The following is a 25,785-nucleotide window of genomic DNA, read 5'->3' on the forward strand; positions in this document are numbered from 1 at the left end:
AACAAAATGAATCCATATTATACAGCAGTACATACATGTCATTGTAAAGCATCAAGTAAAATTGGTTTTCTTTGGCCGCTGTGGAAATATTCACGCACGATATGACGTCATAGTAGCGAGTGAACGCGTACTAAGAAAAGTGCGCGTACGAAAATGAATATTTACGTCATATTGTGACAATAATGACTCGATGATACGACGCAAGCAATATTGCGCCGTATCGTCGCGCTCTGCAATGTATGTGTCGGTCGATTTTGCCTTGCACCCGGTCAAAACTTGTCTGATACGTGTGCTGCTATATAGTGTGATTTGAAGTAGTCTTTTCCGTGCACTCCTATGCTGTGCTATTGCCTCACATGGCTCGATAATATGAATTATAGAACTTTATTAGTTGGTATTTATATCTTATAATTGTTATCAGGGGCGGCTCGTGGGGGGGGGGCTTAAACCATATTTATTTTGTTCCAAACAATCAATTTGCATGTAAGTGTTTATGTAAGGAAAATGTTTTTTTTTTAACAAATTATCGAATTCTTTCCTTATGTGTTCTGAAAGATCAAATGATTAATAAAAAACATTTAATGACAGAATTTTTATTTTTGAAAGAGATTTTTTGAGTGCAAAATATAGTTGAAATGTCAAAAAACATTGACATTGTTTTTTTATTTTTCGATCCTTTACGCAGTTAACTGAATGCAAACTTTTGTACAAGGAGATACGGATCTTTTTTCTTTGCCTCGACTGACAGTTTACACTTTACACACAGTATCTACTACTCGCTAAACTAAAGCTGGCGAACACGGGATCACCGCAGATAAGTGACTGCCCCGAACTAAAGTTCTACTTACCGAGTCACCAACAATACCCAAAATTTATTTTCTTTTTTGGATGTGGGGCCCGATTGCCCTTAAAGACGAGCCGCCTCTGATTGTAATATTATATTAAGACTAGAATCTGTATAAAAGTTAAATGACAGGATATGTAGCTAGAAGATTAGATAAAAGATGGACAATAAAATTGCTTGAATGGTATTCAAAAGAAAGTAAAGGCCACAATTAAGATGGTAGGACAAAGCGAAGATTATTATTATTCAGAAAATATAAAAATGGAAGTGTGTGGAAGATGGCTTCATTTAGCAGCAAATAATAGCAACAAATATCGAAATGACCATGAAATAAAAAAAAAACTAAAAGAGAACATTTAATATAAGAAGACGGAGAGTGCAGTACACCGTGAAGAAAACACTTACATGTTTCTTAGGATAGCGTGGTATATGGACATAAATAATAATAATAGGAAGATGTGCAAGAACAGTGCGATTATTACAGCCTTGATTTACGTAATGTGCTGACATTGACGAGAGAGTCAATAAACGGTAGCGTGTATACGTTAGTAGGCCGAATGTACGTCAGTGCCGTTAGTAACCGGAAGTTGGCCTTGTTTGCGGAAGTGCAGCACTACAGCACGTGGTCATCGACCAGGGGTGTGCAAATACAGTGCACAACCATTTTCTGTTCCAAAATTGTGCAATTGTGACTTTGATGAATTTACTCTTACTCCCCCTTTAGGGTCGAAAAAAACGATTGAAATACATATGTCCCGATTATATCATTCGATTTAATAGCGTGTAGATCATTGACTGGCTGGTTGTTTTGACTTTAATGTTTAGTCATTGGACCAAATGTCCGTGGAGCTTTTGTCGTCACGGGATGTAATATATGAATATGTATATATATATATATATATATATATATATATATATATATATATATATATATATATATATATATATATATTATATTAACCAGCAACATTCATCAGTGTTAAGCGTGTAATGCTTTCGATTGTATGGTCACGGGTTCTATCCCTGGCATAGTTGCTGGCCAGACCTTGGATATGTGACTCCAAAGTCGATCGTTTCCTTTTAGAGTTTGCCAATTTATCTGCTTACATTAGAAACGGTTCCAACAAATTGGTACTCCTGTCCTTTTTCTTGCAATATTTGAGTGCATCTCATAATTAGTTTGTCTTTAAAATGCTGCCAAAATCTGTCCATAGATGTCTATTTGATGATTATAATGTTGTTTTATATGTATGTATATATACGAGGAAGGCTCAACAGGTAAACCCAATGCGCCTTCTTGGCCAGAAACATTGTACGTTTGAAACAAGTATTATTAGTATTATACAAATTAAATATCAATTGACGTCCACAGAGACATCTATGGTTACATTTGTAAATTTGCAGCATTTTATACAATTCAGCGAAATTCGAGATTGCTGAAAACTCGAGATTTGCAAGAAAATGGGTAAGGTTGCCTATTAATTGGAACCGTTTCTATGAAAATCAAATAAATTGGAAATCTCTAATAGGAAACGATCGACCTGGAGTCACAAATCTAAGGTCTGGCCAGCAGAAAACAGTGGGATTTGAACCCATGACCACTTTGTTCAAAGCATTATATGCTAACTACTAGTCTATGCTGCTGGTTAATGTTGACTATAGATGACGTGGTAATAAAAATGGGTGTATACCTGTATAAATAAAATTTTTAAAAAAACATATCTGTCATCGGAGATTTAATGTTAAAGTTGAACATGTTGAAAATATTACGAATAAAGAAAAAGTTTAAAAATAAATAATTCAAAATGAATTTGAAAATAAATTAATGAATATAAAATTTTGTAAGCCCTTGATTTGCTTTATAGAGTGATGCTCGATCTTTCATATATTATGTCTGGAATGTTATATTATATGTATATTATTTAAGAAGCGGTTGTGATAAATAGAGGTAGGATAGCCAAGGGGCCGCTCATTGTTCCATTGTTGTAAATCCTTTGTTAAAAAGGTTCGCCAAACCTTTAACAATGCATTTACAACATTTGAACAATACGCGGCACGCTCTGGGTCCGGGCTTTAGTGATAAAGTTTGTTTGGTCTCCCAGTTAACACATTCTCTGTCGATTATTTCTAGTGCGTAAACGGTACTTTCGACGCACAATTGCGCGCAATTTCACCAGATGACAATGAAAACATTTCAACGACGATTTGATGGAAAATGACCCGAATGCACGTGGTAACTAACAATAGACTGAAAGAGTCGGTGACTATTTTTATCTTTTTATTCGCATACTGTTGAATCGAAAATTATACACTGGAAAAGGTCAATTTTTATCTCAATACAATCGCTAAATTATCACCTTGATATTTGTTTGGCATTTTTTTCCATTAATTTGAATTTAATTTTAAAATTGTCCCTCACACAATACATTATGTAACTCTAATGAAGTAATTTTAAAATTAGCCTTTAATTAATATATATACCATGTGGGATCATTGACTAGTACTTCTAAAAGGCTTCGTGAGTCCGATTAGGTGATGCTAAAATTCAAATCGATCATTAAATTATTGATTGATATTTGTTATTACCTGAGTTGCTGCAAATGATAGACAAGTTGTCTACGAAGAGTTTCTCAACACATGGACTAGGGGTTTCTTTCATCCAGCTGCAAAAAATCAAAGAAAAATTTCAATTAAACACTTTTATTCTCAAATTTTTTATTAAAAGTTTCTTCTTTTCTCAAAATCTCTCCACTTTCATATCATAATCATCATCATTAACATCCATTCGCCATCCGCTGCTGGATGGAAGCCTCTCCAACAAGCTTCCATTAATTTCTGTTTTGCGCAGCTCTCATTCATCTCATAATATCATCCACCCATAAGGATCATCATTTATAGCCATCCACTGCTGGATGAAGGCCTTTGTTTTGCACAACTCTCACCCGCAACTCAACCCACACATTTTTCTAATTTCATCTACTCATCTTTCATGTGGCCTTCCTTTCACCCTTTAACATTCCCTCGGGTATCATTACAGCACTTATTTTGTACACCTTTCGTCTAATCTTCTATGTCAATCTCCATTGCCATTTAAATCTATTCACTCTTTCTGCTATACCAAATACCCTTGTCATACTTCTCACCCACGTATTCCGTTCCCTACATCTACTTCTTTCATACTTCTTTGAGACTTTGAGTAACATTTTGGAGTTCAATTTCCAAGTATTACATCCAATACGTCATCACTAGTCACCGGAGCCTGAGGGGGCCGTGTATTGTTCAAAGGTTGTAAATTCTGCCAAACATGTAATAACTATTGAACATTAGTTTGGTCTTATCTACGCTAATTTGAAACTGTTGGTTAATCCTAACTCCATACGTCCTTTTGTTTCCTCATCTCCACTTTCATATAAAATGGCTCAAATGTGCGTGTAATAAGTAAATACATACATAAATACATTCAAATGTAGAAATTTATAAATATGTGTGTATTTTCTACCGGGAAGTATTAATTTCGAGTCGCAATTAAAAACGGTTGGTTCCGACTGTTTCTTAGAAAGTGCACGCGGCCAACGTGTTGAAGATCACTGGTGTAAGAAGGTAAGTGACCGGCTTAAAGGCGACAGACCACGTCGCTTCAAGGCGTTCTCAAATCAAGGGTCGCACATTAGATTAATAACACTGTTCGACACGAAAATGGTTCAGAGACGAGATATAACTTTTCTTATAGATCTATGCCCAGTAAACACGAATCTGGTAATAAAAAATGTTGATTGACTCGAGATTCGGAGATATATGTGTTTTTTAAATTGCACGATTTTTCTATATCTTGGTGTTGTTCGGTCGATGGCTCAAAATCTGTAAATTTCCTGTCCAAAATGAATATTGGAATATATAGTCGGGTATTTTATCTTTCATTTGTACTACTTTTCAGCTTTCAAATCTCTCTAAGTAGTCGTCCAGTTCAAATCAAAAGTCAAAAGTACGTATTTTCACTTGAGATTTTTTCCCACTGTTAATACTATTTTATATAGAGTTTTTTCTATTGAAACATGTTTATTAAGAGTTTTCTGGCCACACTATTTTTTGTTTTCATTTAAAAGGGTTAATTGGATGTGTGCTGAATTTTAAATCGGTAAAATTGCGAGCTAAAAGTTCGTACTCACAAGATTCGTGTTCACTGGGCATAGATCTATAAGAAAAGTCATATTTCGTGTCTGAACCAAAAAAAAAGTCGTCATTTATCGAACAGTGTAATTTACTACATCATACATCTTACACATATTGTATAACAAATTCATAAGGAAATAGCTCATTCAGAAACGAAATTTGAAAATCTAGTCTGTTGATATAATATATGTAAGTAGTTCTAGTTAATAATCGAAAATTGTCGGAGTAGTAGCGATCAGATTCATAATCGACTCCAGAAGTGATATCATTATACGAAAGTTTAAGAATGTAGGTCTGTTTACATTTATATACCTACTGGTGTCGATCGTTACGTACGACTTATAAATCGGATTATATAAAAAGCGCATAATACCATTCGAAAGTTCCAAATATAATTGTAAAAAATTCAATTAAAATCTCATTAAATCATACACAAACGCCAATTAAAATTCGGACAAATTAATTCTAATGTATTCTCAATCGAAACTATGTATGTACGTATGCAGATCGAAAGTAAGTAAGGGTTACGTAAAATGAAAAATATACATATGTATATGTTTTTATGTTCAACGTTGAAAAACATGCTCAAGTTTAAATATATTTTATTTTTTTGCATATTCGATTGATTTATATCATCCTTCGACTTATTAAAATAAAACTTAATAATAATTCTGTTTATTGTACAGATTCATAGAAAGAAAAAAATATGATTTGATATAATAAAGTTTAAGAGTCCAAACTCAATAACGGTTAACTTCTAGGATTTTAACTAATTAATTTTAGAACTGTTCATCTTCATTAATCAATGTTAAAAAGAAGTTGCTAAGATCTTTATATATTGATGAGCTCTAAAAAAAAAATATATGTATACAAAATTATTAATCATTTGTTTATATTTTGGAACGTATTTTACATAATTTATTAATTTAAGTTCATAACTTCTTCAATTATTGTATTTGTTTTTTTTTATTTCATTTTCATCTTATGGAATACTTCTTATCTCTTTATATCTTTTTTTTTAATTTCACTATAGCGAAATAGTAATAAAGAAATAATAATTCATTATTAGTAAGTAGGGAGCATGTAAGTAAAAAAAAGCCGATTTGACAACAAATAAAATCTAAAGATGAGTGTGTATTTGTTTGTTAGTCTTTTGCAAATCTACAGTTTTTAATTTGAAACCACCAAAATCCACACTAGTGTAACTTACATACATAGTAAACTAAATTTTTATTACATTAAAATTAATAGTTTCTACACCAATTATCGTCAAATTTGAAAAGGCTAAAATAAAACATCCATAAAAAAGATTTCATTAGATTATGAACCCAAATAAATACTTTTAAGGATAAAGCTCATTAATGTGCAGAGTGGTACGCGACACGTGTTTGTTTTTTTATATAGTTTTGCACGAGCAAAAAAACGCTAGCACGCCCAATCTATAGATATTCTGAGAAAAATCCCCCCCTGGAGTGTTTTCGGTGATATTTAGTTCTTGTATTGACATAGGTTTGACAGTGGTCGATAACGGTGATTCCCATATTTGAAGAAATGAAGGAGAAACTTATCGAAATAATAATATCTTACGAATTAACAACGACATGAAGACACGCCCATGACAGCTAGAGTCTACCTCGGCGTGCCGTGCCGCACTTTTGAGTGTTTACCATTATAAATTTGTATGTTTACCATTATAACAATGTCTGGATGATCTTTGCAGCCGAAATTTTTCCTATTTGTTGTTGTAAAATTACTTTAAAATATTGGCATAGAATTAGGCAATTCAATTCATCATTACTTCGCAACGATTTTAGCATGGACAAGTGTTTATTTATATAAAAAAAATACTTGAAAAAATGGTATACATATACATAGATTGTAACGACAAGCGCGATTTCATGTTTTTTTGCTTGCGAAGATTACGCAACAACATCGACGGCCAATTATTATTGGCATCTAAAAGCGTTGTTTTAACGAGCGCATTATAATGCCAAGAAGTGCCAATATATCATTATAATACGAAAACGCTTTAAGCACGCATAAGCGCAAAACTGCCGGCGCGCAACGGTTAACGGCAAAGTGTGCAGATTAGCAGATAACGGACATCATCTAATCATCGGCCGATTCTACAAGAACGCATTGTAAAATTCAATTTATCCATATCTGTATGTATAGGTATAATATGTACGAAGAAGCTGGAAACAAGTTAACTGAAAAATATATATGTATAAAGCTCTCGATTTGAGACATTTATTAGGATTGCGATTTTGTGCAGTTTGCATGTTAGGTTGAAACTTGCATAATTCCGATCGCTTATTAGATGTTTTTCCTTTCGGTATCGTGACCGGTTCGCTTCCTAAATGCCGCGTTTTAACACCAGAAACCGATTCGATCGAACATCAGCAAGATCAGAGCACAATTTCTTAGATCAGTGGAGCGTAAGCCAACACCGACAATCATTGCGGTATTAACCTATGGTGCGAAAAAATCACAAAAATTCAAACGAGGCTACGTTTGCAATGTTCAGGATTAGTTTTAGATAAATTTAAGTATTTTTTGTTGTGGTCACAAATAGCTTCAACGATATTTAATAATCCAGGAAGGCATTTTAGCGTATTTAATGATGTTATTCTACGTCTTAAAATTGATATACATATGTATGTATTATAGTTTTGCTTAATATGCCTAACGCTTGCGGCTCATTTTTTGACATCATCAACTTCTCAAATCTTATATGTGCGGAATAAAAACAAACTTACATAATTGAATAACAATAAACAATATGTTTTCATTGCTGTTACATACGATTTTTAAATTTAATGGTTTAGTTGTACGAGTATATTCTTCGAAAAATATTCATAAATTTGGGGACATCAAATATTACTTATTAAAATTAGGTCTATTAGATATCTAATATATAATTTGGAAAGAGACTTTGTATATATGTATGTATGTATTTATCCTTCGTTCGTTCTTTCGTAGATCCGTGACGTCATAGAACAAATGATTCAATTTATATTTTTTTCATAGCGCCAATTCGATTTTGGCGCTGATTCGCCTAGACGGCAAATGCTCAGGGGGGCGCAGAGGGCGTAGCCCTAGACGGCAAAGGTTCAGGGGGGTGCAGGGGGCGTAGCCCTAGACGGAAAAGGTTCAAGGGGGCGCAAGGGGCGTAGCCCTAGACGGCAAAGGTTCAAGGGGGCGCAAGGGGCGTAGCCCTAGACGGCAAAGGTTCAGGGGGGCGCAGGCGGCGTAGCCCTAGACGGCAAAGGTTTAGGGGGGCGCAAAGGGCGTAGCCCTAGATGGCAAATTCTCAGGGGGGCGCAGGGGGCGTAGACTTACTTTATGTTTGTTTGTTCGTGACAGTCAATTTAATAAAAAAAACAAAGGAGTATTCAAATAAATTTATATAAAATAAAACTATTCAAATAAATTTAATAAAATGTTTACTATTAGATTAGTCATGTTTAAGCGGTTTATTTTACAAATACCGAGCGAAGCCGGGTAATACAGCTAATATATAATATATTATATATCGTCAAATAATTTTAGGTGTTTAAGCTGAGTACCAGTGGGGTATCATGACTTTTAAAACAGGGGACTTGTTATGGACGAGTATAAATTGTCATTTTTGTGCTATAATCGATCCAATTCAGCGCGATAATTACGAGAACCGAGCATGCTGTCGCATTTGTGCAACATTTTGTAACATTGTAGGGACGTAAAATAATCTTTATTTTTTTTAATTATTTCTTATTTAACTATATAATACTATTACAATATAATTCAATGCAAGGTCTTAATAATATTACTGTAAGGTGTTCTGTCCATAATATGACGTTGACAATTACTTTTATCGCCTAAAAAATATAAATATCCGTTAATATAAAATATATACTTATTCCATAAATAAATTAATAATATCATCAACCTTCGTATTTTATATTAAAATTGTATTACTTTAAATATTTCAAAATACAAAACACGAACTAAAAACTAACAAAAAATAAAAGTCAAATTCTACCAGAAGAGCTAAAAGAAATAATTGTGGTATTATCTTATTATGAAAATTAAAAACATGTTTTCAAGGATTTCGCGAACCCTTTTTTATAAAAGCGATCTCATAAAATTTGATGACAATCAACTGTAAAGGAAGTTGTTGCTTCCTATTACGTAATTTTATAGTTTATGATTGACTCCATTGGTCAAAACTATTATTAATACAAATGACATCGATCTTATCATTAAAAAGTCGTTGCCGACGAAGACTTGAAGATCAGACTTCACCCCGCACGGTTGCTGTACCGTAAGTCGCATTAAATGCACCTTTGAAGAAAATAAGAAGACAATGTGCACTTGACAGTTATGTGCATCGCATTGCACAAGATAAGCAACACGGCGTTAATTACACACACTGCACTCTCTGCAAACTGATAAAACAGTCCATTGTTCCGCGATAAATGTACACCTACAGCAGTTCCCAAACGTTCACTCTGCATATGTATGTACATACGTACATACATATATGTGCACACTCGTAGTATGCATCTACAAATTGGATAGGCGTGCTTACAGAATGCACGTATGTTATTATCGTGGACTTGAATTAAGAGAAATGTCAGTCATTCAAAGATATGTATGTGATTAGTTTGTGCTCTCGTTCTCTGAATGTCAATGTCCACGTTAACACTTTTGGTGATGTTTGATTTGGATATGAACTTTGATATTTGGAAACTATAATATACATGTGAATTGGGTGTGAAACGATCATATAAAATACTAACCAAATTGACCGGTTTTACTCGGAAGAATGAAAATTTGGAAAAATAATAAATTTTTCTATATACATATGTAGTTCTGGAATCTACCATCAAAGATCGAGTATCATGAGATAATATGCCAAACTTGGGGGTCCCAAGTTTAAATTTGTAGATTTGTTTCAACCCTTTGAATGCTAACCAACGCCGATCGGCGTTTTGCCAACAGGTCCATAGGCCTGAAAAACGCTGATGGGCGTTGTATTTCGAGCATGTACAAAGTAAACAAGAATACTACCCGCTAAGCCTTTCAAGGTAGCATTGAATAAAAAATGCATTGAACATGGATCGTGTAATTCGTGTCATTCATTTGTCAACGATGGATCCCTGAATTTTTAACCATAGCAGAATTTGCCGATGAAAATCCCTAGCTGCTGATTATTTTACATAGATTGTGGTTTGGCATTTAGATTATGAGCATTACATTTTAACAACAATGAAGAAGATGGAACTAGTTTTGGAAAAATACATTAATTTTACTTATTTTATTCTACAGACTTATTTTCACTATTTTATATTGTTGCAAGACATAATAGCGAGTCTAAACACACCTTTACAAAACTCGAAATCCTCAGCGGTAGTTATCTAGGGTAGTGATCTGGGGTTTGTTTAGATTAGCTACAATTTTTATACCTGTTTTCTATTGGATTTCAAAATAAATCTAGTTGGAAATGTTGGCGAAATATTCAGCGTGGCGGGCTTTCAACAGAAAAGACGTCAGCACTCAAAGGGTTAACTGATTTCATCAATATTTAACTTTTGGATTAATTTTATGTACATACATATATACATGTGTACATTAAAAAAGAAACTAATCAAGGTGCAGACATACAGAATCGTACGCGGCACGTGTTTTATTTTTAAACAGTTTTGCACATGCAAAAAAACGCTGGCATGCTTAGTCTGAGCCGTCGCGATCTTCCCAAAACTCACTCACAGAGTGTTTTAATCCTTGTATTGAAATAGGTTTTTGAATAATTGTAGAAGAAATAATAATATAGTAATAATTAACAATGACGTGAAAAAACGCCCTTCCAAGCTAGAAACCACGAGCACGTCCATGTCGGACGATTCAATCTGTTTGCACCTTAAACTACTACATACTATTGCTAAATATAATAAGTTTGCTTTCATACTGTACAAAAAATATTCATAAAATTTCAAGTCAAATAAAAAGGATTAGCTCCATTACGTCGAATATATAACAAAAATATTCAAATAATTTTAAAAAATACTACAAAAGTGGAGGAATAAATTTCTTGAATATATAGAGAGTGATGTTATGATGAATCATGATATTTACTCTGGTTCCTAACAATTGATGGTTTTGAACAATGGATATAGCTGTATTGGCTATTTCTTTTTAAATGAGTCACTTTTGTATCATCATTATCGTTTACAACCGTTCACTATCCACTGCTGGATGAAAGCTTCTCCAACACGCTTCCATTCCTCCCTATTCTGAGCAAATTTCATTCATCTCATACCACACATTTTTTCTAATTTCATCCACACATCTCCCTTGTGTGGATGAAATTAGAAATTAGAAAATAAGAAAAGGGCGCAAAGATGGCCACAAGTTGTGGCCATCTTTGCGCCCTTTTTTTTTCTTAAGTGCTATTCGAGCAGTTATTTCATCCGACATTATATTCCACTTTTCTAGATAGCATTTTGAGCTTTTGTATAGTATACAATATTTTAAAAATTCCATACGTTCATAAAGTTTAACTACATATGTACGTCTAATTGGTACTAATTATAAGGTTGAATGCTAAGTGTTTTTAAATGCGCAACTCTTTTAAGTTTAAGTCGTATTTGTCGATATTAAAATCATAATTGCAAAATATGCATAAATTACATTTGGTCACATTCGACCGGCCAATGTGTAAATGTACCGGTCGCGCAATTATTCGCATCGTACGAATCGATCGAAACAAACTATGCGCTTAGTAACGGTAACGTAAACTTATTATTATAATATTATAATTCCTATCGGAGATCGAGCAATCCAGTTTTGCTTGAGCGAGCAATGCTTTTTTTCCAGAAGTACCTACAAATTGAAAATTACTAACGACATTCAAAAGTTCGTTTACGTGACAAATTTTGATCGATCAGAGCGATACGGACAAAAAACAATGAAAAAAAGTATAACTGTTGTTAGCTGTGTAACTACGTTTCTTCTTCGTACGACTTCTCCGCTACCTATGTAGGTATTTGCTAATAAAAATATTTACAGAGAATGACTTGTCTATATTTTCGATAGGTACATGTCAGCAGACGGAGCGGTCCGTTTTGGCAACGGTACAATAATTTTTGACTGTACGAAATTTCGTTCTCTCGATCATTATCGCCCGTCAAAAAAAAAGATGATCCGCTTCGCTTGTTAGGCTTTTTTTTTTTAATATAACACGCATAGAAAGGTTCGGTGTAAAATTACCACGCACGAAGAGCACACCTGATATCCTGTATAGAACGAGCAGGTTTGGGACACCGCGCGTCGATGTCTCCAAAATTATGTACGTTTGAACATTTGAAAGAAGAATTGCAGGGGGAATATCAATTTTTATCAATAGAACCAACCGATATGAGTAATTTTTAACACTAGCAACTTCGTAAATCTTATTTATATAGCAAAAAGCAAACAATAATACATGTGTACATATGTAATACCTAATAAACTAGAATATAATGTTTCCGATGTTGTTTAATGTGTGATATAATAATAAAGTATACTTTCGTATATAAAATATAAGTACATCATTAATAATATTGTCAAAGCATTGCTCATGTGGGTTGGTTCTAAAAGGGAAAACCGAGTCTTGGAATAATTGCATTATGACTTTTATATTGCGGTTTGCCTACAAAGGGATACTGACATATGGTCAAACGTACCCTCGCCTACCTGTAACAACATATTGAAGGCAGGTAAAAGTATATCGCATGTACATATACATATATATTATACATATGAGAGTTTGTAGTTTCTCTCGTAATTTGTTTCATCATAGTGCGGTCGTAAAGGTCCATTTTCGAATCGTAAATTCATACTTTTCATGCTACACACCGAACGTTTCTATCCAAAAAACATTATTATTACACGCGTGTAATAAATAATGTCGTCGTAAATATTACAACCGGAATGCGTCTATAGATCGCTGCTTGATTCGAGATAAGAATACATCGACAAGTAATAGAAGTAATAGTACGTGCGAGAAAAGAACGAAAAGGGTGAATTTTACTAGAGAAAGAGAGATCATTTCGAACTTTGAATCACAAACGGTATAAGTAGTTATAATTAGAGGTAGGATAGTCACAGTGCTATCCATTGTTCGGAAAACCTTTAACAATGCATTTACAACCTTTGAACAATACACGGCCCCCTCAGGCTCCGGTGACTAGTTATAATAGATATTCAAAGAACTGGCTAAATCTAATTTTGAAATATTGAAGATTGTATCTTTGATTAGAATTCATTAAAAATATATAGAATATCTATCATTCACCGTCCAAGCCGATCCTGATTAGTATGAAATTCTAATAAGATATAGAAGTGAGAGTAATCATTTGAAGTTATGACTTATGAATATCAATACGGACATTATCATTTTTGCAAATTCAAATGCTTTTACTTTCACTGTCCATTATTATTATTGCAATGCAGTCAGTTAGCTAAAGCTACATATATTTAGAGATAAAGCTTCATATATGTATTTCAAATAAAAGTTTTTTAGCATTTTAGTGAAAAAACTTAAATGAATGAAAAATGTTCGATATACGTACGATATCTATAGTGTGTGATAAAAACATGTAGTTTTAAATGATCAAAAAAAGTTTAAATTTTCATGAATTCTGTTTGTTATTTTAGATGAATATGTACCTAAAGATGTCAAAAATATTTTTAAATAATCATATACAACAGAATGTAATATATTTATATCAAACTTGGACAAAATCCGACAGGTATGAAAAGTACGTAAGAAACTTCTTCAGTTATTTTTTTTTCTTCGTTTTGATAATAAAAAATAAATTAAAAAAAAACAGGTTAAAAACGAGTTAAAATACGAAAGTGATGCGATGGTACTTGTAATTTATGTGTACCATCAATTAAACATTAAAGCCATCAATGGTATCGAAAGATTATCGACGGGTACATAAAATGCATAGGAGCGATAGTAAATCACGCGATAGTCGAGTGATTAAAACTAGTTTTGTTTTATACTAGTATTTTTCATTACCTATGTTGGTATTTTTACTTGATTTTTTTCTTAAATAATTTAGAAGGTGAGCGAATCATTTAACACCTTGGCGTACCGACTCGCGGTCGTATGTACATATGTATGTATATTTCATTTTATGAATTGAATTTCGCATTGGATAGATCGAAATCATTTTATTTATATGCATTAGAAATGATAATAAATACTTGACAGTAATGATTCCATAAAATTAGTATAATGAACACTCATCAATAAGAATGTATTAAATAAGTTTTTGAGCTCTTTTTCCTATTATGCTGTACATTAACAAGTAATATAATACTATGATTACTAACCAAATTAAATTAAATTGTAAAATAGAAAATGATCATAGATCAGTGGCTATTAATAGATATAAGATGTATTGTGAACATAATTTCGTAATAATAAAAAGCATTTAAAAATCAAAATAAGAATGTATTGAAACCGATTACTTTTTGAACATTTAGGATCTTTTCGTATACGGCTTTCAATCACCAGAATCTTTTTGAGAAGTAAGATAATGAGAATTTCAACGTTCGGACGCACTTTTGCATAATGGAACCAACCCATATTACAAAAGCAACAATTTATTAATAAGAGTTTGCTTTCGACTGCACAGAAGATTACTCGAATAAATTAGTCATATTGTATTTTTACATCCCATATAGGAAATCTTACGTCCTATTTACTCGATTATTCTGATTAAAAAATTCAAAATATTTATTTTATACGTATATGTATATACCCCTGTCTTTTTATATCAAACGAATTATTTGATAATAATATTATTTTTCTATAAAAGTATACAAATATAGGTACTTACTTTATTTTAACAATAACAAATTCGAACTAAGATTTTCATTAAATAAATGAAGGTAAATTTTATTGAAAACAAATGAATGTAAAATTTATTTAAAACAAAAACTAGTGTTAGTTAAATTGTTTTAAAAATAACAAAATTGATTACAATTAAATCTTCAAAAAAAAAATCATATTCTCAATTATACAGTTAATAAAAATCAAATAAATTCTTATACATGTGTTTGATTTGTATGTTTTAGAAAAAAAACTATTCTTGATTTTAATTGTTTTAAGAATCAACTAAGTTGACATACAATACGCTCAACATGAGGCCACCAACCTTCAAGCAAAAAAATAAAAACACCTTTCCATTACTATTTAATTCTATAAATATTCATAGAATAGTCATATTTTTGAAGAGGTTGAAGCATGCAAATATGAATGTAGGTAAACGCCTACTACACACTCAGAATGATATCATCAATATTTCGACTATTAATACACATAATATAATACTTAAGCAACAACAAGCGTTGTATTATACAATAAGATTGGGCAATTAACGATCGAATTTCTAGCATATGTTTTTTAGCATTATTATTGTCGTATTTAAACCACGTTAAAATGAGTACATATGTATGTATGATAACACTCACCTTCGTACTTAATATAAAAGAGTACACCACTGGGAGACGTTCACACACAACACAACAACAATCACAACGAAATAATCATGAAATAACTGAATTGTCACAGAGAACGATGATAGTAGGCGATAGACGTTCGGCCAGAGATGCAACACTAGTATACGGTAAAATTAACAGTTAACTCGCGACGAGCTCGCCAAACTCTTGGGTACCATTTTCGAAGGTCGGCCACCACCTCTTCCGGTGGGTGGTGGGCGGTCCCGAGGGGGTTGGTGGACGTTGCGGTGTTGTCGAATTTCGTTCGACGTGGTTTCGCAGACGTGCCGAGCGACACTACAGCACCATAGAACGGTTGTCACGGCACTGGTGCTCAGGTGCTGGTGGAGCTGATGGTGCTGGCTGGTCCAACTGCCGCTTGGTGGGGGTCTTCCACTGACAAACGACCTCAGGTGTTCGAGGTGGCTGCTCGCCTGCCCACTACCCAGCAGATTCCTCTCGTGGGATCACCGGCCCAGTCCCTAATTGTCCACTCCTGTTGTACAGACCTTTGAAGATTTTTTTGATAAATCTTAAAAATGATCTGAGCTGAAAATCAGATTCACTCAATGGCGGGCGTACCAGAATTTTGTCCCGAAGGGATCTTTCGGAACAGTCAAAGTATCGGTTTCAGATAAACTGCTTACTGATTGGCAAAAAAAAATTGTTTTGCACAATTGTTATAGTCAACCATGTTTTTTTGATCTTTTGTTTGTTTGTACGGTAATGAAGAATAATAGGTTATTTTAAAACCAGCAGAATAGACTAGTGGTTAAGTTAAGTTAATTTCTCTGATATTACACATAATTTGTTAACGTCCTGAAGAACAAACTGGATAAAATCATTTGTTATTTATTAATATACTAACTGAACCCGGCATGCGTTGCAATGCCACATAAAGCATGCAATTCCCGTTCCCATTTGTCGGAATAAAAACGCAGGCAGTGAAAACGTTGATTGCGACGCGAAAACATTTGAAATTATAGCTTTGCAATGACACTCATTCCCGTTTTTCCCGTTTTTGGGCGATTTTTTTTCACATTAATCTTCCCGGAAATGCATACCACAAATACTGAAAGTTCCATCGTAATCGGTTCAGTGGTTTAGGAGCCTATTCGAGACACACAGACAGACATTTATTTTTATATATATATAGATATAATTCCCGTTCCCGTTCCCGTTCTCTTTCTCGTTCCCATTTGTCGGAACAACGCAGACAGCGAACACCTTGGTCGCGACGCGAAAACATTTGAAATTATAGCGAATGACACTCATTCACGTTTTTCCCGTTTCCGTTCCCGTTTTTTTTTCACAGTAATCTTCCCGGACATGCATACAACAAATCCTGAAAGTTCCATCGTAATCGGTTCAGTGGTTTAGAAGCCTATTCGAGACACACAGACAGACATTCATTTATATATATATATATAAGATGTACATATTATATTATACAGTGAATTTTTCAAATACCAATGTATTAAGAACTTATTAAATTATTGTTAAATAAATAGTGTTTTTATTTTTAATTTTGTACATGTAACCAGCATAATAGACTAGTGGTTAGCGTAGAATGCTTTCAACAGAGTGGTCACGGGTTTAAATCCCTCCGGTTTCTGCTGGCCAGATCTTGGATTTGGAATCCACATCGATCGTTTCCTATCAGAGTTTGCCAATTCATCTGATTTTCATTGAAACGGTTCCAACAAATTGGCAACCTTTCCCATTTTCTCTCAAAATCTCGAGGTTTCAGCAATCTCGATTTCGGTGAATTCGAGGAACTCATACCAACCTTACATTACGTACCACTCATAACAATCCTACATATATATAAAAATCAATGTTTGTCTGTCTGTCACGTATGCGTTCCTATACTTAACTATAATTTAATTTGATTATTTAGTATTAATTTGAAACTGAAACATTCACTTATCGAAATGCATCAAGAAACGGGAACGGGAACGGGAATTGCATGCGTTATTGTACGATGGAACGATATAACTATCAGGATTTATTGTATGCGTGTCCGGGAAGCTTATTGTGAAAAAATATCGGCCAAAAACAGGAACGGAAATGGGAAAAACGGGAATGAGTGACATTGCAACGCAATAATTTCAAATGTATTCGCGTCACAAATGAGAATTAAATAAAACTCAACTTCATTCAAATCATATTTCGACTATTCTTGTGGATTAATAACAAAAGTTCTATTGATAACTGGCTTACCTCGATAAAATAAACGAATTTTTGTTATTAATCCACAAGAATAATCTAATATTTTTCTAAGTGGAGTTTTATTTAAATCTCATATAAAGACAATTTAATACGAGCTTTTAGCTCGAAATTTTACCGATTTAAAATTCAGCACACTTCCAATTAACCCTTTTAAACGAAAACAAAAAATAGTGTGGCCTGAACACTATCCCAATAAACATGTTTCAATAGAAAATACTCAATATAAAATAGTGTTAGCAGTGGAAAAAAATCCCAAGTGAAAATACGTACTTTCGACTTTAGATTTGAACTGGACGACTACTTAGAGAGATTTGAAAGCTGAAAAGTACTACAAATGAAAGATAAATTACCCGAATATAGATTCCAATATTCATTTTGAACAGGAAATTGACAGATTTTGAGATATCGACCGAACAACACAAAGATATAGAAAAATCGCGGGATTTAAAAAACACATATGTCACCGAATCTCGAGCCAATCAACATTTTTTATTACCAGATTCGTGTTTACTGGGCAAAGATCTATAAGAAAAGTTATATCTCGTCTCTGAACCATTTTCGTGTCGAACAGTGTAATCGATTCTGAGTTCGAATCAGTCAAAATCTCAAATTCGAATTTACCCATAATTACAAAACTATTGTTGCGTAAGGGTGGGTGGAGGATCCAAGTAAAAGGGCAACAGTCGTTTCACAGCATTTATTGATGATTAAGGAGATACACGCAGTGTCACTGCTAAGTCCAGAATGAATTATATCGCCTACGTACCGCCTTATAAAGGGTAGATCTCTCAGGACGCCTAATATGTTTACCTGTTGTATAGTCACGTATTCGGATATGTATTTCCAAGACATTGGGTCTTCCCGTACCGATTCTGAGAAATAACTAATAACGGTCATTGTTTAGCCTAAATGCACTTAGAGTCCAGATATAATCCTTGGAAGTAAGTGCATGCATTTAGTTAATCCGATAACAGATATCCGTTGGTCTAAGTGCAATTCGCTCAATCCGCGGCGTACGTAACACTATTATTTATTAAAAATTATTATTTCTGCGTACATAGATAAAGTAAAAAAATCACCGAAGCTGAAATAGTACGTATGCCCAAGCTTAAGATTTCTTACGAAAGTGAAAATATCAGAGTTGCTTTTTTACAAATGCTCATTTGTTTCGTAATTGTCACCATTGTATTGTAAAATTGCTTTGTGGACATCATCCGAATTAACAATAGTTTCTACGGGGCTTTATATTATACATTTTTCATATTAAAATTATGCCATACTGAGGACTCACTCTTAGTCACCAGGTCAACTAGACTAGTTGAACTAGTTATTAGATTTTAATGGTGACATTTTTCGTGTCAGATCTGGATTTAAATGCAACTAATGAATCAAATAGTTCTACGTCAAAAAAATATTTTTGTTGAGTTAGGGCGAAAATACACTGATTGGTATGGGACGGCATCCGTCCTTGGCTTCCCGCTGTCATCGTAGATAGTGGGTATCCCCCAAACCAAATTCGGGTGTAGTTGCACGTGCAGAATGCATATGTTTGGTAAGTCACATGTTTATGCATATCCATATGCTACTGACAATTTTCTTCCACATTTCTTCAAATATGGGATTCACTGTCAAGCAAGAATAAATACAAGGTTAAAATATCACCGAAAACACTCCAGGGGGTGATTTTTGGGATTGTGTACCATGTATATGGACTAGGGGTGCTGCGTTTTTTCACATGTTTAAAATTATCTCAAAAAAATACGTACCCACGTCCCACTCAGTGTTTTCGCCCGTAGACTCGAGTTCAACTCGTACAAAATGGCGGTTTAAGAGGACAATGACAGGGGTTTTTTTATACATAATTGTAAAATGTAGGCCATTGTGGCGCATTAGGTTCTTCCTGTAATGCCACAATGGTCCAAAACTAACTTTAAATAAATAAATAATTGTGGGTATTGGGTTTTGTAAATTAAACATACATTTTTGCTTACGTCACGCGATGTAAAAATACCTACTTTTCATATTATCCGATTCCAATTCGGATTTTACAATTATTTTTTATTGCATAATTTAATTGGCATAACCGATTCCCGATTTTTGTTTCAGTTCCGATTCCGAATAATTATTACTATTAAGAACTATTGTAACTTTATTTTAATTCATGTATCGATCCGAAAGCACCCGTTGAAATTTCAACGGGAATAAAACTAGTATGTATATAAATATGAATGATTCTGTTTAAAACAATTTAATTAAAATAAATTGTAGTAATTTCTAGAATGTCCCAATAAATGCAGAATCAGGCCCGGCCTAGTTGTCCTAGTACTCAAAATATTTAAATTTTGCCCTCACATTAAATAGTTAGGATATTGATACATTTACTTATTTATTTTTAATTTATACCAGGAAGGCCTAAAAGGTAACTGTAATACGCCTTTTTAGCCAGAAACATTATAGATTGGAGACAAGTATTATACAAAGTAAATACATATCAATTAACATCCACAGAGACATCTATGGTCAAACTTCTAAATTTGCAGCGTTTTTTAACAATTCAGTAAATACATACTAATCATCCACAGAGATTTATGGTCAAATTTGTAAATTTGCAGCATTTTATACAATTCGCCGAAATTCGAGATTGCTGAAACCTCGAGATTTTGCGAGAAAATGGGAAAGGTTGCCAATTTGTTGGACTCGTTTCAATGCAAATCAGATAAATTGGCAAACTCTGATAGGAAACGATCGACCTGGAGCCACAAATCCAAGATCTGACCAGCAGAAACTAGTGGGGTTTGAACCTCTGACCACTTCGATCAAAGCTTTATATGCTAACCACTAGTCTATTCTGCTGGTTACATGTACAAAATTTAAAATAAAAACACTATTTATTTAACAATAATTTAATATGTTGTTAATACATTGGTATTAGGAAAATTCACTGTATAATATGTATATTAATAAATAAATGTTTTTATCCAGTCTGTTCTTCAAGACATTACCAAAATATGTGTAATAATATCAGAGAAATTAACACAACGGTTGAATGTAAAGTTATTTAGCACATTTTCTCAGCGTGAGATTTGAAATGTTGCTGAAAGTTAGATTGGCTAGCAAAAGATTTGAAACAAATATCGCATTTGTACGGCTTTTCTCCAGAATGTGATCTTTTATGAACCGCTATGTAAGACTTCATAGCAAATGATTTAAAACAAATGTCGCATTTGTATGGCTTTTCTCCAGTATGGGATCGTTCATGTTGTTTAAGTTTTGATTGTTGACCAAATGACTTTGAACATATGTTACATTTGTGTGGTTTTAGCCCATTATGAGATATCATATGTGAAACAAGGTCAGATTTTCTAGCGTACGATTTCAAACAAATGTCACATTTGTTTGGCTTTTCCCCAGTATGAGATCGTTCGTGCATTGTGAAGAGATATTTTCTAGCAAATGATTTAAAGCAAATATTACATTTGTACGGCCTTTCCTCAGTATGCAATCTTTTATGGACTGCAAGGTAATGTTTGGAAGTGAACGATTTTACACAAATGTCGCATTCGAACGGCTTTTCCCCAGTATGAGATCTTTCATGTATCGCAAGGTCAAATTTTTGGACAAATGATTTTGAACAAGTCTCACATTTATACGGCTTTTCACCAGTATGAGATATTTCATGTCTAGTAAGGTAATATTTTTGGGCAAATGTTTTTAAACAAATCTCACATTTGTAAGGCTTTTCCTGAACGTGACATAATTCATGTCTTAAAAGATATGTTTTTCGAATATACGATTTTTCGCAAATATTACATTTATACGGCTTAATTCCAGTATGATAATTTATATGTCTCAAAATACTATTCTTTTGAGCAAAAGATTTAGAACAGATATCACATTCGTAAGGCTTTTCGCCAGTGTGAGATCTTCCATGCGTCACAAGCCGAGATTTGTGATCAAATGATTTTGAACAGATATCACATTTGTACGGCTTAATTCCATTATGAGATAATTTATGATAAGCAAGGGAATACTTTTGAGGGAATGATTCTGAACAAATATTACATTTGTACGACTTTCCGTCTGTATGAAACAACAGCACATTTCTTTGGTGCCGTTGTAATGTAGACTCGCCGTTCGTTGTATGTTCGAAATTAATTTCGTGACTTGATTGAGAATCTGACAAACATTTATTATAATTGGAAGTTGTCGGTAATATAGATTCAATATCGTCATTATTTTTCATTTTGAAATCGCCACAAGTAACTTGTCCTCCGCACGTCTGTAAAATATAAACAAGGTTGTATAATTTTAAATGGGTATAATATTGTTAGTGTTTTTTTTATTGCTGAACTCACATTTTCAATAGAACACAAGTTTTGCTTAGATTCAATCGATTCGAAAGCACTCGATTCCTGTTCACATAAATTATCATTGATAGGATAATTAAAACTGGTTGTTGGCAATTCATATTCTGTATTAACCTGTAACTGAAAAAAAAGTAGCAACAAGACTAATTAATGACAATGCAAAAGGTGGTGTTTTTGAATAAACATCACATTTGTACGGCTTTCCGACAGTATGAAATTTTTTAACCGGCCATTTGTATGACATTTTCACCAAAATAAGATCTTTCATAATTCGCAAGCTTAGATTTAGTAGCAAATGATTTTAACAATGTTCATATTCGAATATTGTATTACATTTTCTTGGTGCAGTTGTAATGTAGACTCGCTGTTCGATGTATGTTCTAAATAAATTTCATGGCTTGATTCAGAATCAATGAGACATTTTTTATCAATGGAAGTTGTCGGTGTAGATTCAATATTGTCAATATTCTTCGTTTTGAAATCACTCGAAGTGACTTTTCCTCCGCACATCTGTAAAATAAAAACAATGTATGATTTTAAATCTGCATAATATTTTGTGCTTTTTCTTTTTTGCAGTGAACTCACATTTTCAATAGAACACAAGTTTTGTTTAGATTCAATCCGTTCGAAGGAACTTGATTCCTGGTTATATAAATTATCATTGACAGGATAATTACAATAGGTTACCGGCAATTCATATTCTGTTTTAACCTGCAACGAAAAGGTAGCAATGAGACTAATTAATGACAAAGCAAAAGGTGTTGTTTTTATACAAATATCACATTTGTAAGTTTTTCGGTTAGTATTAAAAACAGCTCTCCGTCAGTATGAAATTTTTTATGAGTGAAAAGGTTATAGTTTAAAGGATACATATATCACATTTGTATGTTATTTTCAAAATAATGAGATCCTCAATGGTTCACAAGCCTAGATTTTGTAGCAAATGATTTTGAAAAACTTTCATATTCGAATTGTATTACTTGAATTGAATTGTATTTGTAATGTTTTTAATGTTTTTTTACTTGTGAATTCACATTTTTAATGGAACACCCAATCTTTCGCTTTGTTTCACTCCATTCCAAGGCACTCGATTCGTCATTTTCTTCATTTATATCATCATTGACAGGAGAACTACAACCGGTTGCTGTTGAATTAGCACTTGGACATATCGTGGCTGGCAACTCATCTTCTATCTTAACCTGGAAATGGAAAAGTAGCAATGAGACTGACCAATGACATGTCATTGGGTTAAAAGAAACCAAATCCGTAACCGACCCATATCTCAGAACAGGTAGGAATTCGTTGAACCAGTGGAAGAGGATTGTCATGCATAGCAACAGATGACTCGGCTGGAGCAGGACAAAGGGAAATTTTGCCCTCCATCACCAAAACAAGAAACAACTATGAACTATTAGGGTTGCCAGCTACGTTGGGGTTGCCAGCTACGATAAAAAAAAAGAAAACTTACTTTAACCATTAATATCCTAGACCGCGATTTTCAATACTCTCTTCCATTTGGGCCTCGCGGGGATGTTTTGTATCTGTAGCTTGTTCTTATTTATTGGAACAGGCTGCAGGAGCATGACATTCCTGTATTCGTATTTTTTATTATTTTAATTTTAATTACTATAAAGTTCTTTAATTACTATGATTGCTATTGTTTTTTTATGGGGGATGAATGAATGAGACGACTGGCATGTTAATGCACGTGTTTTATTTATGACAGCTGAAGGCAGAGTGAGGTAGCTAACTCCGAGCACAATCGAGTTGGCCCCACTAGCTGGAAGGTGACCAAACTTGACCATGTCGTATGGCGAGCCGCCAAAATTATATATATATATATATATATATATATATATATATATATATATATATATATATATATATATATATATATATATATATATGTACATGTATTAAGAGGGCTCTACACCCGAAACCTTAATTTTGTTACCGTTCCTTTCTTCGATATATATATTGAGTGAATGCGACAATATATATCAATATATATATATTGAGTGAATGCGACAGTTGCGCTTCGACCAGATAAAACGTATTTTAAATTGACAAAATCGAGGTTTCGTATTCTACTATTTTCTCCTCCAAAACTGGACCAATTTTTAATAAAATTTCATCATCGGTATGAGAAAGATACTTTCTGTGCATCTATCGGCGTATTTTTTTTTAAATCGACCGTTAAATAAGCACGCTGGACTCGTTTCGTGGGTGTAAAAAAGAGGCGATTTTATAGATGTTTGGCGGCTCCTAGCTCCTATAAAAAATAATTAATCAAAAAAATAAAACGATAGGTGCATCCCAATGGTGGATATCCATAGCATATTAAAAAATAATTTCTCTAGTGCCATAATTGAGGAAGGGAGAAGTATAGTACGTTTGTATGGACAAGGTGCTGCTGTCCAGCCCTCTTAAGGTCTGTTCATACTTAACAGCACTGCACGGCCTCAGCACTGCACGACTCCGTTTCAAATATGTCATTTTATTACATTTCTATTCATATCTACCTACACTTCGCGGTCTCGTAACTTTTACAGCAATTTAGCCGAGTGCAAGGCAAAATCGGCTTACTTATACATTAGAGGCTGTTCAGACTATGTCTGATGATCGGCTTTCGTGGCCTTACGACCCACGATTTGGCCGATATATTTTTGTGCTGGCCACCCTGACGGCCAGCAACTGACAGTTGTTGCATACCATTTGACGCGTAAACACTTAGGTGTTTACGTGGCTCTTCGCTTCTTGCCACCGACCACCAGCTCGAGACTGGTGGGTTGAGACGATACTTGGAGACCAGCTCCAGTATCCGTCCGGTGTGCGCCAGAGGAAGCCTGGTCTGTCTTCGTTCAGAAGGCAGACAACTCAGCTACGCGTGGCTAACCTCAAAAGGCACGCGTGGTTTCTTTGTTTACTCCCCCCTTGCCTCTCTGCTTGATCTCTGTATAATTTATATATATATATATATATATATATATATATATATATATATATATATATATATATATATATATATATATATATATATATATATGTATATAAAATACAGTCGCCATACAAACAGACTTACAACCTGTTGTTATTATATTATCCCGTCCCCTTTTCCACATCACGCATCCCACGCACACTACGAAAGAGAAAGGGACAGAGCAGAGCAGCCACCATCAGCAGAGACCAGACCACCGACGACGAAGAAAGGCACCTTGAGGAAACCAGCCCCGCCCACGCTTACCACGAGCTATCTCACAAACCGACGCAGGTGTTTCTCGACTGAGGAGCCTGGCGTCTGTACAGAGGCCATGACGATACGGCACAATATTGCTTACGTCGTATTGTCGAGTACTTGCAATATGAATGCATACACGTGCATTCGTAGCTACGCGTCAGAATACAAGTCACCAAAAATGTTTCGACGTTTATCGAACGAAAAATTATGTATAATCGCGTTGTTGTTGGAAGAAGAAGCTCAAGGAGGCAATAAAAAAAGCACGGAGGCGTTTTGATGTGCATCCCATGTTAAAAAATAGAAAAACCGAAGGAAAGTTTTGGACAATGTATAAGGAGCTTGTGGATGATGGACAAATTTTTTTTAAATATTTCCGTAAAAATTTTTTTTTTTTT

General features: G+C 33.8%; 3 protein-coding genes across 4 annotated transcripts in view; all 3 read right to left on the reverse strand.

The window, feature by feature from the left end:
• LOC143915135 (uncharacterized) overlaps nucleotides 1-15,937 on the reverse strand; it is a 129,344-nt gene extending 113,407 nt beyond the window's left edge. Inside the window, exons 1-2 of the mRNA XM_077435578.1 lie at nucleotides 15,527-15,937; nucleotides 3,431-3,507 (exon numbers count right to left, since the gene is read on the reverse strand). The gene's annotated coding sequence lies outside the window, so the exon portion shown is untranslated. The remainder of the gene's footprint in view (nucleotides 1-3,430; nucleotides 3,508-15,526) is intronic.
• LOC143915157 (uncharacterized) overlaps nucleotides 1-25,785 on the reverse strand; it is a 510,169-nt gene that overhangs the window by 289,968 nt on the left and 194,416 nt on the right. The gene's annotated exons all lie outside the window — the stretch shown is intronic.
• Nucleotides 20,676-23,594, reverse strand: LOC143915146 (uncharacterized). Of its 2 annotated transcripts, none has more exons than XM_077435610.1 (6): nucleotides 23,428-23,594; nucleotides 23,175-23,351; nucleotides 22,738-22,863; nucleotides 22,486-22,662; nucleotides 22,141-22,272; nucleotides 20,676-22,064 (listed from the first exon to the last, which is right to left on the reverse strand). In XM_077435610.1, exons 1-6 carry the CDS (start codon nucleotides 23,533-23,535, stop codon nucleotides 20,844-20,846), a joined length of 1,941 nt encoding a protein of 646 aa, XP_077291736.1. In that variant the 5' UTR covers nucleotides 23,536-23,594; the 3' UTR covers nucleotides 20,676-20,843. The 2 variants fall into 2 exon arrangements, with proteins under 2 accessions (XP_077291736.1, XP_077291737.1); XM_077435611.1 differs by having other exon boundaries at nucleotides 23,187-23,351; nucleotides 23,428-23,562.

The sequence above is a fragment of the Arctopsyche grandis genome, chromosome 8, assembly GCF_051622035.1.
Source record: "Arctopsyche grandis isolate Sample6627 chromosome 8, ASM5162203v2, whole genome shotgun sequence".
NCBI lineage: Eukaryota > Metazoa > Arthropoda > Insecta > Trichoptera > Hydropsychidae > Arctopsyche > Arctopsyche grandis.